The sequence below is a fragment of the Fopius arisanus genome, unplaced genomic scaffold (assembly GCF_000806365.1).
Source record: "Fopius arisanus strain USDA-PBARC FA_bdor unplaced genomic scaffold, ASM80636v1 scaffold00063, whole genome shotgun sequence".
In the NCBI taxonomy this organism is placed as follows: Eukaryota; Metazoa; Arthropoda; class Insecta; order Hymenoptera; family Braconidae; genus Fopius; species Fopius arisanus.
The window spans coordinates 245906-263501 of NW_011887802.1; the positions used below are offsets into that span (position 1 = coordinate 245906).

General features: G+C 41.1%; 2 protein-coding genes across 2 annotated transcripts; one reads left to right on the forward strand and one right to left on the reverse strand.

The window, feature by feature from the left end:
* Nucleotides 1-1894: 1894 nt before the first annotated feature.
* On the reverse strand, nucleotides 1895-17291 carry LOC105268938 (photoreceptor-specific nuclear receptor). Its single transcript, XM_011308863.1, has 7 exons — nucleotides 16902-17291; nucleotides 13229-13652; nucleotides 9876-9979; nucleotides 7436-7550; nucleotides 4052-4167; nucleotides 3452-3949; nucleotides 1895-3057 (listed from the first exon to the last, which is right to left on the reverse strand). The coding sequence occupies exons 1-7, from the start codon at nucleotides 17008-17010 to the stop codon at nucleotides 2819-2821; spliced, it is 1605 nt and encodes a 534-aa protein (XP_011307165.1). The 5' UTR covers nucleotides 17011-17291; the 3' UTR covers nucleotides 1895-2818.
* LOC105268937 (centrosomal protein of 78 kDa) lies at nucleotides 4267-6689 on the forward strand. The gene has a single exon (XM_011308862.1). It carries the CDS (start codon nucleotides 4456-4458, stop codon nucleotides 6532-6534), a length of 2079 nt encoding a protein of 692 aa, XP_011307164.1. The 5' UTR covers nucleotides 4267-4455; the 3' UTR covers nucleotides 6535-6689.
* Nucleotides 17292-17596: the final 305 nt, after the last annotated feature.

The window sequence follows — 17596 nt, forward strand, 5'->3', positions numbered from 1 at the left end:
ATCGCTTTCAATAATTATAATCAACAAATAAAATCAAAATATTTTAAAATAACAATTCTCCACGCGAACCCTCTCTATAAATAAAATAAATCAATTCCTCACTGGATGCACCTCAAGAATTTTCCCCAAGAATCTTTTTCTGAATTAAACCACTCGAATTGAAAGAAAAACAGCTAAAATTAAGTGAACAACAAGAAAAACAGAGAGCCCTTAAAATCCACCCCCGAAAAACTGTCGATGGGAAGTCAATAACCGGAAGAATTACCGGATAATAGCAAAAATAATAGAAGCCAGGACGGAGAATCAATGGTTAGTGCCTCTTACATAACAACAACGACTACCCCCCGTTGGATTTGAGAACCCCCGGGTTTAAAGCTTACCACTTATCGAACGCGTAGTTGGTATGATAATGTAATAAAATAAATGGATGCCACTTCGCTGGTGCGATACAGCCTCTTGCGCTTTTCCCTCCCACCAATTTTCCTCTGTCTCTCTTCATCTCAGCCGACGTGTTCCTCCCCGTTATCCGCACCCAACAACCCCCAGTACCCCTCACCCACGATGAAAACTACCCCCACACCGCTCCCCCCCCCCATTCACTCCCTCATCCACAACGAAAGCCACCCCTTCCTTCCTCATCCACTGCCAAAACTACCCCCTACCTTCCTTTTAACCCCTATCCGTTCAGTAGAAATACGAGAATTGAGAAGGTAGAAGGGAAAATCGGGGTAGTTCACCTCGAAAGCGAAATACAACAAGTCCCGGCGCCATTGCTGGGTCACCCTTCAACGGGAATTTTGTTGTCGGCCAGATAGTGGGGGAGAATCAACCCCCCCCCGACGAACAAGTACGAGGTGGGGTGGTTTGACAATTTTCCATCCCTCTTGTTCTCTCCCGGGCCCTCTCGTCTGATCCTCACTGGATTCCCATACCCCCTAGTACACCCCCAACTTCCACCCTGGGCACAACAAGTCCAAAACTCCGCCCACGTACCGCAAAACCGAGTCAATACTATCCGAGCAACCCCAGGCTTTTCTTCTCTCTCTCTCTCTCTCGGTTTTCCTCTCGTCCTGCTGCTTCATCAAATCACTCTATCGGAATTCGTTACATACGTATCTGGTTTCATACTTTGATTCCCTGGGCCCGGAATTTATATTAGAATTCATTATCCAGATGAATTGCGTTAGAAGTTGGTGGTTTTATTGATTTTTGTTTATTACTGTCCGGTAATTATTTGGAATAATTGTAATCTGGCAGTTTATCAGTCAAGAGGGAAATATTCGAGACAATTACAACTTGTGGTTGGAGATCAATAATATGATATGGTAGCATCATATTTAGTCGATCGATTTCAACCCCTGGGGGGTGGGGGAGGGATAAAAAAAATGTACAATTGAATGTACATTAAGGACATTTAACTCCCGAGCGGTTTTGACAAGTTGAGCATACCCTTGTAAATCTCGTTCAACTTCGGTGTAATTTATAAGGGCCCGGAGTGTACCGCAGGGAGTGAGTCCTTGCCATGTGGCTGAGTTTCTGGGGTCGGAGTCAGGGATTACTTGGCAATAAATAAATATGTACGCCTATATAACCACCACCATGGGGATGAATTTTCGCATCTAAGACCCACTCGGATTTGATTTCACTTTTGGAATTCAGTCTGACGGGATTTAATCCCGGGGATTTCATCCCCATTGTGACATTTAGCCCATTAGAATGTTGATTCTGTGGGGGGAAGGGCGGGAGGCGAGGGGTAATCGATACTTAAGAGTCGGGGGAAATGAGTCAACAGATTTATTCCTTTTGGTATAGCTCGTTTTAATACAATTAAATATAGAGTAATCGTTACATTATGAATCACTTGAATCGTTCAATTTTTGACGATACATTCACATCTACAACGACGTTATCACAACATGAATTATCTGAAACGTCGGAGTGGTAATCACATGGCGATATATGTCGACGTTTCCGAATTCTACGAGAACTATTAATTCGGGGATGAGGGGGTGAAACTGGATGATTCGATATCACTTATTGTTGGGGTTTTATTCTTTTACTTGAAGCCCCAATTTATTCCCCTCCACCATTACTATGATTTGTTTATGCTCTTTTCTTTAAGATTTTCCGGATATTTCCAAGATATTTATAAGATTTTTCGAAATTGCCGATAGCCCAATGATTTGGAATTCTCAGTAAAAAAAATTGATTCATCTTATTTTACCGACTCACCCCTGAATTGCCCAGTGATAAATAAATACATTGATATACATTGCTTCTCCCCAGCCCTCATGAATTATCGGTAATTGCCATGCATTCTTTATTGCATTATCAAATAATTATGAACCTTACGCATCTAGGATTAACATTTCTCTATTTTACATGGTTATTAAATTGATTCCGTTGAGAGGCCGACAATTCATTTATAATTTTTCATATTTTTAGGGTAATATTTTCAGTAGCTTTTAGGCCTCCAGCTCAATACACACAGACAACAAAGACTTCTTTATCTTCAGAAAAAGTCTCTTGATTCTAGAATTTTCAATTAAAAACCAACGAGACCAATTTTTTAAATAAATTACTCTTTTTATCAAAATGAAAAAAAATAACTCTAGACTATAAAAAAAATTTCTGGCAATTCCCAGCGGGAATTTAATGTTAAATCAATAAAAAAAATTCGCCAATTCCAACGGATAATATAAATAACGACTACCGAGAGTTCCTGGAATCAAGGATTTATTCCCTGTGAGTGAGAAATATTTTTTCTCTGTGTAACTATGCGGAAAGAACATCAATCACTTCAGTTCATTGAAACTATTCAATTCTTGTACATATCACACAAGACTTTCTCCATCGGGGTGTTACCAATCGTCCTGTGGAAATAGATTAATTCCACTCGAGCTGCTGGTACTGTTCTCAATAAAGGAAGCATGAGTAGAAGTCGACCGAATCTCGCTGGACTGCCCGGTTGCTGGGTTCGTGCATGCTGGCCCAGCATCACCTGGGCCTGATCCTGAAGATTCTCTATTTGACTCGAATCTTTCAGTCCACGAGTCTCTTCACATCAAGGAGAACAATTTCAAATCAATGATTGACCATTATTTCAATTCCAATGAATAATTTTATTTAATTAATTCAAATTATATTCCCCTTTCAGTTGTGCAGCGATTCGATTCAAGCGAGAGATTTTTCTAATGAGCAATGACATTAGCAAGGGCCGGAGTTTAAATGACATTTAAATAGTGCAGAGGCGACAAAAGATTTTTATTGATGAGTTTTTTGAAAATATCGATTGAAATTCCCACAGGTGCAGATAATAATTTCAAAAAATATAATTATTAAATTGAATGAAATGGATATTTTCATATAAAATATACGCGCCGGTATATAAATAAAGCGAATTTAAAAATGCAATGACTTGTTTAAAAATGAGTATAAAAAATATAAGTACCTGGTCTAAACAGCACAATGGCTTTCATGCAGGCAAACTCAGCTGGATCGACCATAACAGCCTTGTATCTCTGAAGTGTATCATGCAGGTGTCGAACATCGGCAGCCACTTGACTGGGTTTACCCCCATTTGGTGTGTGCATCCCAGAATGGGGATGGGAGTGTGGGGATAGTGTCAGGGCTGTGAGTTCAGCAGCGCTGAAGAGAGGTGACGATTCGAGTGGAAGACACCATTGCACTGCATTCAACAGAAACAACTCGGACCACGCCTCCTCCAGGAGTATAACTTGATCGCGAAATGGCAGACTTGCGAATGACGGGAGATTCTTGGCCCATTTGACAGCCATGAAGAGGAGACGTGCACTCGTCTCGTACACGGTTTCAGCACTCGCTGGGGAGTATAATGACGGCATCACAGGGGGCATTTGGGGGCATAGATTTCGCTGGGGTGTCAGGGGCTCCTCATTTGTCACGTCTATGCTGTCTTCCGATGCATTGCCTACAGCCACAAAAGAATAAACGGGTAAGCAATCCACAGATAGTTAACTTCTAATTCGATAGTCGTGAAGAAATCAATTGATTTTCAATAAATTGGTATTACCATCCTCCACATCCTGCCGAGGGGGTGACGAAGTGCTGGTGGTATTGGCAGTTGGCTGCATCGCGGGAAGTGGCATCGGGGCTGCGTACCGCGCCATCGCCAGAGAAACCGGTGGTCTGCAAAAAAAATCACCCCCAAATGAACTCCACTTTCAAATATCTTCAACTTCACTCAACTCTCGCATTTTGTTTCCGGTTTTATCGCGTCAAACTACATGTCGCTTCTGCCCGCCCATTTTTTTTTACCCCTTGTCCACTGGAAAAATCGTTTCACATCGCGCACTTTAATTTCAAATGCCCTCACCCAGAGCCGATACCTTCGCAAATGTCTGAATCACCACTGACGATAATCATCATCAAAGGTTAGACAACAGCCTCAAAATTGCAACGTGCAATACCCAAGACATGCGGCGACCTTGGCGATCAAAAAAGCCGTTGGTCGCCGCGTGTCCAGGCCCGGAAATGACAATTCCAAATTGTCAGGGATTCGCCACGTGCTACATGGAGCTGTGCAGACAGCACAAACTCCGACCACTACCGGTCATCTGCGTGGGACTACCCCACAGCCTGGACTTTACGACAGATCGAGTGAAGATGGACGACTGGGGGCCTATTCTCAATGCCCTCTCCCTGGACAGAACCCTGAAATCGGTGAGTGTCCGCAGCAGGTACCAGTGTCGAAAACCCCTGGAGGAAGTTAACTCCGCAGACAAGGCGAGAGCAATCGGCAAAGCACCAGTGGTTTTGACCAGATACCTTCTGGAGTGGCTGTCACACAGTATCGCCCAGTGCATCAGAAATTCACCGATGTTGACCTGCTTGGAACTCGAGGGAATTCCTCTCCCCGATGATTGCCTAGCTGCACTCTGCGTCGGTCTAGCCTCCACAGAAAGCCTCCAGCATCTGTCCCTGAAGCGCTGCTACATTGGTGACGAGAGCTGCAGTCTGATCTGCCGAACGATTGCCGATGTCCATAGCATCCGATCCTTGAACCTCAGTCAGTGCGACCTGACCAGCTACTGCGGTCCTGCCCTGGCTTCAGCCTTGTCCCGTCAAAAGCTCGTGCTTTATCACGACACGTGGAAGGATTCCCTCAGGTATCGCGATCCAAATCTCGACGCCATGCCCGGATTACGACGACTCACTCTCAATGACAATCCGCATTTGGGTGACTCAGCTGTTGCTGAAATTATCGACGCGATTCAGGACAGCTTGTGGCTCAAGGCGTTAGATCTTCAGCACTGCGGACTAACCGATGCCATCGGGAGTGAAATTCTTCAGCTGTTAGAGCAAAACACCACACTCGAAGTTGTCGATCTCCGGGGGAACGCCAGTCTCAGTGAGGATGTCGTTGGAGAAGTCTTCAAACGGCTTGACTTTAATAACACCGGGAGCAGGTTGGAGTACAGGTACTTCAAGATACCGCAGAAGGACAACAGAACGGTTTCCGCGGTGACTGAGCGACGGGAAGCGGCGAAGAGGATTTCCTCCAGTGTAAATAGACCGAAGAGTGCCGTCATGAGGAATCAGAAGAGACCCTGTCAGCTGAGACCTTGCAGAAAATCTTCTCCTGCGGCTGCTGTTCCGAAGAGAACAAAATTGAAACCACCGATACCGCATTTCCCAGTGCGGAGTGACAAGGCCAAAGTTCCAGGTGTCGAGGGAAAATCTGTGAAGGTGAAACCTCTGCTTCATCTCGACCTCCAGACGCAGATAAAATCGACGATGGATGAAGGTCAATCGACGATGGATTATGGAAAATCGACGATTGATTATGAAAAATCAACAACGGATGAGAGAGAGGAGCAGACGAACGAGAGTCAGGATTATCGAAAGGAGAAATCGGTAGAGTTGGAGGAACTCCTGGAACCCCTGACAGAGTCTGAGGACTCTGCCAAGGCGATGTATGAGCGACTCGAGGTGCAGCTGAAGGAGGAAAGAGCTCGTCGGGAGGTGGCGGAGATGAAGCTCAGGATGGTGAGAGGTGATCTAGAGGATCTTGAGAATGTACTCAAATCAAAAGAGAAAGCCACCCGGGGATACTTGCTGATAAGCCAAAAATCTCTCGATGAAATCGCCAAGTCGTTCGAGGAACTCCTGGAGATGCTGGAGGGCGGCGAAAGAAGTTCTCGGTGGAGGGAGAGCGATGTCGCTGCTCGTGAGGTGCTTAAGCGAAAAGTCACGCTTTTACTTCGAAAAACCAAATCCGAGAAGCTGGGGAGGAGCTTTATCCTGGAGTCCCCGACGAAGGGGGTCAAGTCGACTGGGGACGTGAGCTCCACATCACCACCAATTCCTGAGCAGTTGGAGAAGCAAATTGGCGACACTGGGAATGGAATCACAGGCGGAAATTCCTCGAACACCTGGAGAATACCTGGGGAAATAACCAAAACTGATTTTTCCCCGTGCGAGAGGGCCAGGGCACTCTTCAAACAGATCATCAATGGAGATGTCATCCTGAATCTCGATAGCCGGAGAAACTAGATTATCGTGGAGATTCTTCACAAAATGGGGTACGGCAAATTCCGAGATGGCGGTGACGAAGCGCCAATCCCCCAATCCCGGTCGATCATCAGTGATATACGATGTAAGATTTTAAATTACTCATCCGGGAATCCATATTATTAACTTACGGAATCTGTAACAACGGTAATAAAACTTGGAATATTTTTGACATCCATCTGCTTTAGTAGAGAATGAAAATTCAAGAAATGAATTTCTGCATCGATTGATATTGCGATAATGTGCAAGGCCTTGGGGGAATTTTATAATTGCCACTGGCTATTATAAAAGTTGTAAAATCCTTGCTGTTTTATCGAGTTACGTGAACTCGTTGGCGGTGATGATAGTATGCCTCTATGACACTATTGATTATCCCGTTATTTCCAGTCCGCAAGGCGTTACCTGGAGTGTTTCCAACGGTCAAGTGGTCAAAGGTAATTTTTCATGATAGATCATGCTCGGCGTGGCGTGGTATCGCGGTATGTAGATGTTGTAGCTCGCGATGTTGAAGATAACGCTAAGCCAAGATCAAACGTGGTAACGGCGTCCTTTCTGGTGTGCCGTCGCCTCTTCACCTATTCTCAGCGCTCAGATTGTTTTTTTATACCATCAGCGTGGGTTTTGTATTTTTACGCTTAACCCACAAAGTATCCGGATCATGATGAGCTCGATCGAATCGAAAATTCCATTCGTCCAAGTACACTACACTACACTTAACGGATGAAATAGTCAATCCGCGATAAACAGCGCGAAAATGTCTTTTCAAAATGACATTTCAAATGACCATTTCCAAGAGTAAAATTATACGGTAAATCGAATGGAATTATTAACTCATTATTTAATGTTTAATAGAAAAAAAATAATAAATAAATTGATGACTCACCCGAAAACACCTACGGCAACAGCAGCTTCTCGCAGGGCTCTCTCCTGATCCATCTCCACGAGTGCTTCAGGTCTGATAGTCGCTGTGTTCCTGGGCTGTCTCTCATTCTGAACAGCTGCAAATGAACCCGCCAAAATTCCTTTTTATCAGACTAATTCTTTCATGTCCAATGGTCAACGTACCGGCTGACAATAGAAAATAATGAATAATCAATGGCCATCATAATCCATTTATAGCTAGTGATGTAACCATCGGGTGGGCACTGTCTGCTGTGCATTGATTATCATTGTCGATTGGAGTGCTGATGGGGGTCGAGACATCGTACTCACTCCCAGCAACAGTCCAACAATTCTCATCCCTCATTTTTATTTTCATCAATTTCATTTGATATAGTTATATCAGACCGTTCGACTGCATTTGACAGCGAGGCTAACGTCAATTTCTTGGTTTGTGTCTGACGCGTTACCTAACTCGGAATTATTATGGCAGAACTATTGTCCTGATATCCTTCAACAACCGGGAAACCAAGTCAATGGTAACCAGCGTGGAAAATTCATTCCAGAGGTAAATTTATCGCTGCTTCAATAAAAATGTCTGTCCAAATTTTCCATAATCGTCTTCTAATTTTTTATCGCAATCATTTCAATTCTGGATCAATTTTTATCGATAATATTTCACACCGCAGTCATTATGAAAAACCTCACGCTTATCCGTTTTAAATTTCAATGATAATTAATAAAAAAAATGTAAAATTTGAAAGATGTCGCAGAATTTCAAGTGAATTTGGTAATTAGAAAAACGTTGTGACATTATTCGCCTTGTGGCGTGCTGAGCGTCATAATAACTCCCCCTGGTTCTTCCATATTTTTCAGCATCACCTCCTTTTGCCACTCTTTCTCTCTAATTTACCCCATTTCACCCCTATCATTGGCCAAAAAAACGGGGGAGAGGGGAGAGGATGAAAAAGAAAAAAACGGTAAACGTTGGCTGTGTCACTCTCATTTGCATGGGCCCAGCGGGCGGTAATTGATGCAACAGTACTTTGAGAACAACTGGAAAGCGAGAAGAAAAAAAAATAATGTCAACCGCTTCTTCATGAGATGAGGACCCCATGCCCACTAGGTCTCATCCTCTTGCATACGTTTATTTCCTCCAATTAACCCTTCAGGCGTTGGGCCACGCGACCATTCGCTAACGACCGCTGTGTTTACCAAGCGAATGGTGTGTCACCATGAGACACACATACGAGCGAATAGTAACGCACATTCATCCCCTATTTCCCTTTTACATACAGCAACTTTACCCGATTACCGCGTATGTGTCACAGAGCGGTGAACCGCATCACGCGACAACGGATGAACGGATATGTGTGGTACACTTGTGGGATTTGTATCCGTACGCCCATCATCTCGGTACAAATATCGCTAAATGACGCAAATCAAGGTGATAGGTATTGCTTTCACCGGGATAAATTGTTCAAGAAGAATTACGCAATATTTCACCTAGTGTTCAAGAGAGAGCGGTTTCTGGGGAGTTGTGCAGGGGTACACTAGGATTAGTGCATTTTTCAAGACCACTTTTTTCACGATATCTTGAAGATGAAGGACAATAACGATTTTTTTATAGATACCTTTCTTGGAGCTCTCATTCTTCTCTAGAAAAAATGGTTACGTGGAAAATTCGCTGTGTTCATTACAATCCGAGATATGCGCTGAAAACTGGCGTCGAAAATATGCACTTATCTCAGTTTATCATTTCGCTATAGAATTTCTATAGAAATAAAAGAGAAAAATCTGAAATATCCAGTAATTTTTGGATCTGTCACGGAAAATACGAAATAGTCAAGTCATTTTTGTCTGTAGATAATTTTATTGGAGTTCTCTCCATAAATATATATTTTCCATCCATTCCACTGTACATAAATATTTTTCAATATATATTACTGTTTGAAGCTATCGAAAATCGTTAAAAATTCGGGATAGCTGTCCCTGAAAATCGGACCAGTTTTTCTCTGGATCAAATTTAAAAAAAAAAGAGAGACAATTATCGAGAAAATTTCTCGCGGAAAAAAAAGTAGGGAGATAAGACCGATGTACATCCAATTTTCTGTTTTACGACATCAAGTTTGGTAATAAGAAAGTTAGACGGAAGAGAGAAAAGAACGAGAATTGTAAGAGCAGGTGCGGCAGAAGTATTAAGAGTTGAATGAAAGAACCGAGACACTATTTCCCCCTTGTACGTGCACTATATTTATGGAGAAAACGAGACCAGGAGAGCACACAGAGAGACCTGCCCTGATTGATTCTGGTATTATAGCCGATTGAGGATCGGCAAGGGCCATAAAACCACCGAGCGATAGCATAACGACCCCCAGATTTTATATCTAGCAAAAAAAAATGATAAAAGCGAATCGAGGATAAAATGAAATGGTCATAATTACCATCTTTGTTCATTCCCATTTGCATGCACTTCTTGAGACGACAGGCTTGGCACTGATTCCTGTGTGCCTTGTCAACGATGCATCTGCCAGTTCCCGCTTGACATCTGAAATCAAATGAAAATTAGCCAATCAGGGAATTTGCTGCGAAAGCACACGTTCCACGACATTATCATCGAAAAATCACTGGAGTGTATGTGTTCCAGGAAATGGTGTTAAATTCAATTCGCCCTCACTGTTCAGAGACTAATTTAGTTATCCTTTATGGAAGAGACCAGGAGCGAGGGTCACGTAGACATTCTCCTCTTTCTCCTCTGTCTCTTCACTTCCCACTTTCTCCACATAATCCTTGAAAAATCCTTGCACTCCTGGTACTCCGCGGAAGACCCCATGGAGTCTGTCATTCCTTTAATCCCCACAGGAAAAAACAAGAAAATTCCGTCCAACTACATATTTCCCATTAAATAAAAAAAATCTTTATTTCCTCTAGAAAATGAATCTTCACAAAAATAATAAATAAATACACGATTGTAAAATATTTCACTGAAATAAAATGGAATGAAAAAAGAATTTCCAAGTCACCCTGTGACTCGGTTAACGAACAAACATGTTATTATTTATTTAAAAAATCGAATCTCCTGGTGTTTTCCAATTTTCGAGTGGAGATAATGGATTTTTAAATTTTTTTATCAAATTCGATTGAATTCTCGAAGACAAAATTTTGGACAGGTGAATTTTTTATCAGATAAGCTACTTATAGGTGAGAAGATAACATTGAAGATAATCGGATAGTTTGCTGGTTAGTGCGATTGTAACGTACGTCAGTCACGTTGTATAGTACAGAGGGGTTAAAAAATGACACAGGAATTATCTTGTCCTGGGGCCAGTGAGCTAACACACGGGTGGAGGATAGAGAAACGTTGAAGAGGGTGCGTGTCGTCCTGGCAGGGGTCGCACAAATTGATTTGCGTTCACACCCCAATGGAGCACAGGAGATAGAGAAAGAGTAACGTCCAACGCTCGTGTGCACTCATTCCATTCAATACGTATTCACCCTTCAGAACCACATCATACATTTATTTACGCATTTCGCTCTCTATATTTTCCCCCCTCCTCCCTCTTAACCAGTGCAACTGGCATTGTTTGCTTTATCGAGTTACGCCTTGAATAACCGGAAGCATCTGACTCTCATTAAATTGACTCTAAAATCACAGTTATTAATATATTATTTAACTAAAATAACAACACGATCGAATTGTGAATAAAAAAACCGAAAATAATTCGAATAATAATAATTCTCATGCCTCTGGATTTTTCAATTAGAGAATGAGTGTTATTAATTTTTTTTCAAGCAGTTGGTTTTTTATCTGGCTAGAGATAGTATAATTAATAATTTTATGATATATATAAAATAAAATTTTCCTGAACATTTTCCTCTGGAGTTACATAGACGATAATTTTCACTGAATCTCTCTCGTGTCGTTAGTAATTTTTGGATCATGATTTTTTGGGATGATGCAGCGGGTGAAACGACAAGAATAAAAAATAGAATGGATACACCGACAGGTTTAATTGCATCTGTTCGATCTTCGGGGTAGAGCCGTGTGAATCCGCAGTGTCCCGGGTAATCCCGCGATTGTGGGCGCGCGTCGGGACGCATCTGTCGTGGTGGTGTAGTATACGACCTCTTCCCCTTGCCATTCCATCGAGGAAGTAATTGGTTATCTGTGCGAAGGCCTCTTCAGTCTTTACCGTATTACAGGGCCATCTGACAGCGATGTTTCACTTAAAGGACCTCTGGGAATTCTTTTATTCGAAATCTATTTCCCCCGTAAACCCCTCTATTATAAAACGAAAAAAAAATTTTATCATTTTGAATAGAAAATTTGATCAAACTTATTTCCCAACCGCCCAGACAGATACGATGACACGATAAAATTACCGTTCATGATATTTCCAAAAATCTCTTCTCCATATAATTTTTATAATTTTTATAATTTTTATAATTTTTATAATTTTTATAATTTTTATTAATATAAATATTAATATATTATTCCAAATAATATATTAATAAATCCCACATGTCCACGTATTAAACAATATTCTTTGCATAAATAATTGTAATTAATATGGGGATGGAAATCCAGAGAGAAAAATCGATTCCATTGAAAAATAATTTAATGACTTCAGTTTTGAGTTTATCGTAGGTCAATGGTGTACCCTGGCCGCGTCCACCGGGAATATTGAAGAAAGTCGAAATAGATGCGTGAAGAATAGCCCTCGGCAGCAAGTGATTCCAGTTGAGAGGTATCCGATGGAGATGGATCGTCAATTCCCCAGTGGGTCCTCGTGTGCTGAACCAGGAGTAATAGTCCCTCTAACAGTATCCGGGGGTCCAGAATGCCCGGAATTATGCCCAACCACTGGGTTTATTGTTGACGGTATTAAGGATGAGCCCACTCAATGCTAGACCACATGGCACTGCTATAACTTTCAACGCGTCGAGAGATACACACTTGTCCTTCAGAGGGTATCACCAGCCAAATGTTTGCTTGAACATGTCATGTTGCAGTTGAGGGTTGGAGAAAAAAAAAAATCTGATCGATGGGATGACGGGACAAGTGGAAGGGGAGTTATAAAATCGTTTAGAATATTTCACGGCTGTTGAGCTCGGTGGTAAGCCCCTGGTGGGATTATCCTGGGAATAATTACGTGATTTCTTATGGCGGCAAATCCCAACCGTATGGACAATTAATACTGATAAATTTTGTTTTCATATTTGTCTTGTTTTCCCCGTCGGCTTTCTGGTCTGGAATTTTTTATATTCATTTAAGAGGGAAATTAAGTGATTAATCCAGGAAGACGCGAGTAAAATTGGGGACATGATAAAATGGAATGCGGCTCGACAAAATCGATTGTAAAAATCATTATCAAAACACTGGGACACTTTTGGACTGTCTCCAGATTTTTTTGACACGTAAAAAATTACTGGGAACAACTCAAAAAGATTTTTCCTCGAGTGTCTAATTTTGCCCGGCTCTCCCCTATTCATTATAACTTGAAAAAAGTCCCTGGGATAATTTTTTCTTCCACATAATGCAAAAGTATTAATTCACAGGCGAACTGCGTGAATGTCCGCAATTATATCAGCCAAGAGAGAAGAAAAAGGGATTGTCCTCCAATTTTCTATCAAACCGTAATTGTCATAAAAGTGAATAATACGGAGACGAGTTAACAACGAGACCCTGAGGCAGAAGGACCCCCTGGTGTCCTCCAGCACGCCTCCACTACGTGATTTCCAACAGTGAGAGCGAATTCGCTGATAATTTCCAAACCGAGATTAAAATAATGCTCACCGATAGATGAGCTTTCTGCGAACGCTCCTTTTGAAAAATCCACTGCACCCATTGCAAGCCAGGATGCCATAATGCTTCCCTGAACTTGTGTCCCCGCAGACGACGCATATGAGCCCCAAACTCCTGGGTTTACTGCTGTGCTGGGGCTGCGGCTGCTGCTGCTGATGAGACTGCGACAGCTGCTGCTGCTGCTGCACGTGCTGCTGCTGAACCTGGAGTAGATGTGAGTGGCCATTTCCCAGGGCAGTCAAATACGGTGAACGAGCCATAGGAAAATCCGTTGGCATTCCACGACAGAGAGGTACAGGACACTCCTGAACCGATCGAGATGCGTAAGGATCATGACTCGAGGCAGAGCCTGTTGTTCCCATTGGACTGTAACGCTCAGGAAGTCCTGGTGATATCACACTCGATTCTCCGGAATCTGGAAGCAATCGAATTTTAGTTATCACTCAAAATCTAGTCAGTGTTATCAATTATCGATTGAAATATCGGCTGATCATTTCAATTTGTCAACGAATTGTTCATATGCACATTTATTTATTTTTATTTATGAGAGATCGGCGGTGTTTGCTCGGCCGACGGTCTGACGTACGACTCCTGGAACAACGAAATTCATAAATAAACATTGATCGATTGTTGTATCCATCGGTATCATATGCCAGACTTTACACAAATGTCGTCTGGTACGAGAGGCACTGGGAAATTCAAACGTAAGACGAAAAACAATTGGCAGGGTTTCGTCTTTTCAGAATAAATTATTACCGGTTCATGTGTTATGATCCATAACAGTGCATATCACAATTGGGATAGGTAATGCGTCATGAAGATTCATAACATCGATAATATATCGACCTTGAAGTCGACTGGATATTTTTTACAGTTACAACAAAGTTTTTTAAAAATTAATCTTTACTACGCGCTAATTGGCGGAATTAATATTATTTTTCTGGGAATATGGGGATAATTAATTGCATTCACTAGGAATTCGGGGAAATTATTGATAATTGTCATTTTATCACGGAGAGTAATTGAGTGAATTTCGATGCAATGGGTAAAAAAATCGATGAAATTGAAATTTCTTCATGCATTTATTTATTGCAGACTAATTCATTTGGTTTGTGTGAATAGTCGGAGCAATGGAATCGAATTGAGATGTGGATTAATCCCAGAAATCGTTTTTCTATGTCGAAAGAGGGTTGATAGATCGGGGGAAGGGGAGATCCATAAATGCGGGGCCACGTATTTTTGGCGAAATTTGATTGGACCTGATTCGCATAAATCCCCGGTGAATAATGATTGCACACTTCTGCGCGAAACTTTCAATCTTATCGTTCAATTCCATCAATTGTGGGGATGAATAGTAAGTATGGCTTAATTCCCGAGGCGAAGACACTGGAAATTTCTCAGGCGATTGCTCTCGTGGTGGTTTGCCGAGAGAAATACTGCGATGTCATTCTTTCATCTCTGTTTTCCATTTCCCTCTGGAGATTTTGAAGGCATGAGGGGATTTCAGTGCTTGACTCCAAGGCAAACAGCATTTACATCGAGAAATGGGCTTTTGAAAATGTTTCGGTGAATTGATGGAAATATTTACATTATACCCATGAATTTTTAGAATAAATTTTTCGAATTCAATTTGTGTCATCATTTCGCCGTCTAAATTATCTCAATTAAATAAAATATAATTCCTACCTCAAGTGGTAAATAATTTTAAAGTAAAAATATTATTATTATTATTATTATTATTATTTTGAGTGTGATATGAGTGATTTGTAAATGCAGTCGTACGTGCAGGTGCAATCGACAATTTAATTATTAAAAATAGCTCTTTTCGAATAGAATCGTCTTTGATAGATAAAAAAAGACTAGCTCCAGCCCTTGATGTATTGCAAATCAGGGGAGGAAGTTTAGCAATCGTCAGTGTCACTGATAAAACATCTGGGTGCGAGCAGTCACTGAAATGTGATTTTCGTACAATGAAGGGGTCGACAACAGTGAATTACTTCTCGACTACTCGCTCACACCACTTACTTTATTAGTCACGCTTTTCATCAAGGTTTTGATTTAATGGGATTTTATTTGTCAGCCAGCGAAGATATCCACGCCCATTTTTCACCACAAATTTATGATCAAAAAATCATTAATTATAAAAAATAATAAATTGAACAATTTCAGTTACCAATTCATGAGAATTTCCACCATTTTCAGTTTTTCATGAACATTCAATTATATTCATCAATAGAAAAATTTCGATAAATAACCATAATTAAATAATGATGACGTTAATTAATTTATTTTACTGAAAAGTGGTGGTAGTGAAATAAAAAATAAAAACGTGAGGTGGAATTTTATTTTCTGTGAGAACAAATGGCAATAAATTTCCGATGTGAAAGTTGTTCTCCAGTAATAATATCTTTGTGAAATTTAGTCAAACACACCCTCGGATGTATGGCAGTAGCATTTCACGAGACATAGGCTGCAATGATCCCATAATACGGGGTCGCAGGTGGTGCTCGGCAGCCCCGCACCATCCACCAGCATTGATATGCTAATGAAATTTGACGCCCTTACCAGTACCGAGCCACCCTGGAAATCTACTCCACGGCTACCACCTTCACCCTGCTTCTTCTTCCTTTTTTTTATTTATTTTTTTTATTATCCACTGCCTCTCCGTTTAACTCTCATTGCAATCCGCTCGACGTCCGGTCGAGATTTGATTACTCTAATGGCTATACTCTATACTCTAGTGCATGCAATTATTTATTTGAAATATCCCTTTCCCTCCCCCTTCCCGCCCTTCCTATTGACGAGAAAATTCACGAGAAATTACCAGAGGATTTCGTCCTTTCGGGAGAAATTATACGAAAACAAAAAATTCAAGAAAAATTTAAAACGAAAAAAGAAAGGAAAAAAAGGGAAGGAAAAAAAAAACAAATAAGCAAGAAAAAAAATAAAAAAAATAAAAAAAACAATGGCCAAAATGGGTTGGTAATTTTTTTTTTTTTGGAGGTGGGGAGAATTTTTTAATGACATCCTCATCTTCCTCATCCCTCGTGTGTATCTGACATGTTATCTGTCACATTATTCCAACAGGTGTAGAACTCATTTATTTATCTCTTCTGCTTTCACTGACTGCTTTCATTGACTGTTAGTTTGGCATTGATCGTAGCCTTGCAGATTTGTCATCAATCAAAACAATATAAACTCGATGGATGAGTTATCGAGAGCTCCGGTAAATTTTCGATTTTTGATTTTCAATTTTTCTCGCAGAATTTTGTTCAATTAGTACCAAGAATAAATTGATTAATACCCTTATCTGCGGAATGAGGAAGAAAAGTAATTCTGCCGAAGAAATTAAACAATAAATATTTGCAGCTGATCAATAAATTTTTGTAAGAGCATTTTTTATCTCAATATCCATTCGCTGCACCCAAGACGAATGTATATAAAAAATATTTCAAATTATTGTCGATACAGATTGAAATTCGCAATGATTTTTGTCAGTGATTCTGTGACTTTCCAAAAAACCGGAAAATCGCTGTTTTTCCCAGAAAATTCCCTCCAATCGTTGTATAATTTTTGTTGGAATGTTCTGGTAGGAGATCTGATCGTTGGGGTGAATTTTATTTTTTTGTTTGAACCTAGAATGAGAAATAGCGAAAAATCTCACCATGACGAACACTCAAGGGACTAGGACTCCTCGGGTGATCGGATCCGGTGTCATTCTGCGACGGTTGCCGCTGCATCGGACCATCTCCAAGAGCAGCTGTTCCGTTCATCTCCAATCTCACAAATCCACCTGATCAATCCTCAAAAACCACCAAAAGTCTAAAATCACAAAAGCTGTACAAGTCCTACGAGCACTCTCGGTGCATTTCGCCCCAACTTATCACTGGATTACACTCAAAGTATAATTCACCCCGGAGATAAATAATTCCACCTCACTATCAATAAACAATTCAATTTGTAAACGAATACCCGGGTGAAAATTGTCCGTCGGTTATCACCTCTCGTGACGCACTCGTTTTGCGTTGTAATCCGTCAGAACGTCGAGACGCAGCTTCTGTAGTTGAAGTTGAACAAGTACTTGCATGCAGTGTCATCCGATTGGTCGGAGTGTACTTTTGAAGGCGGGATCAGGAGGCAACGGGAGAAAAACAACAAAACTGGGGGATACGAGGATTTAACCTATAGCCGCTACGTTTGACGCGACGTCGCGGCGCAGGCGCTGCGTCGCGACGACGTAGTGTACCCAAGGGGTTTTTTTTTTTTTTCATTTTTTTACAGGTCCCTATTCAATAAAAAACCTGTATTTACGTATCTCAAAAACTTTCATATATATTTATCCGATTTAACCTGATTTAT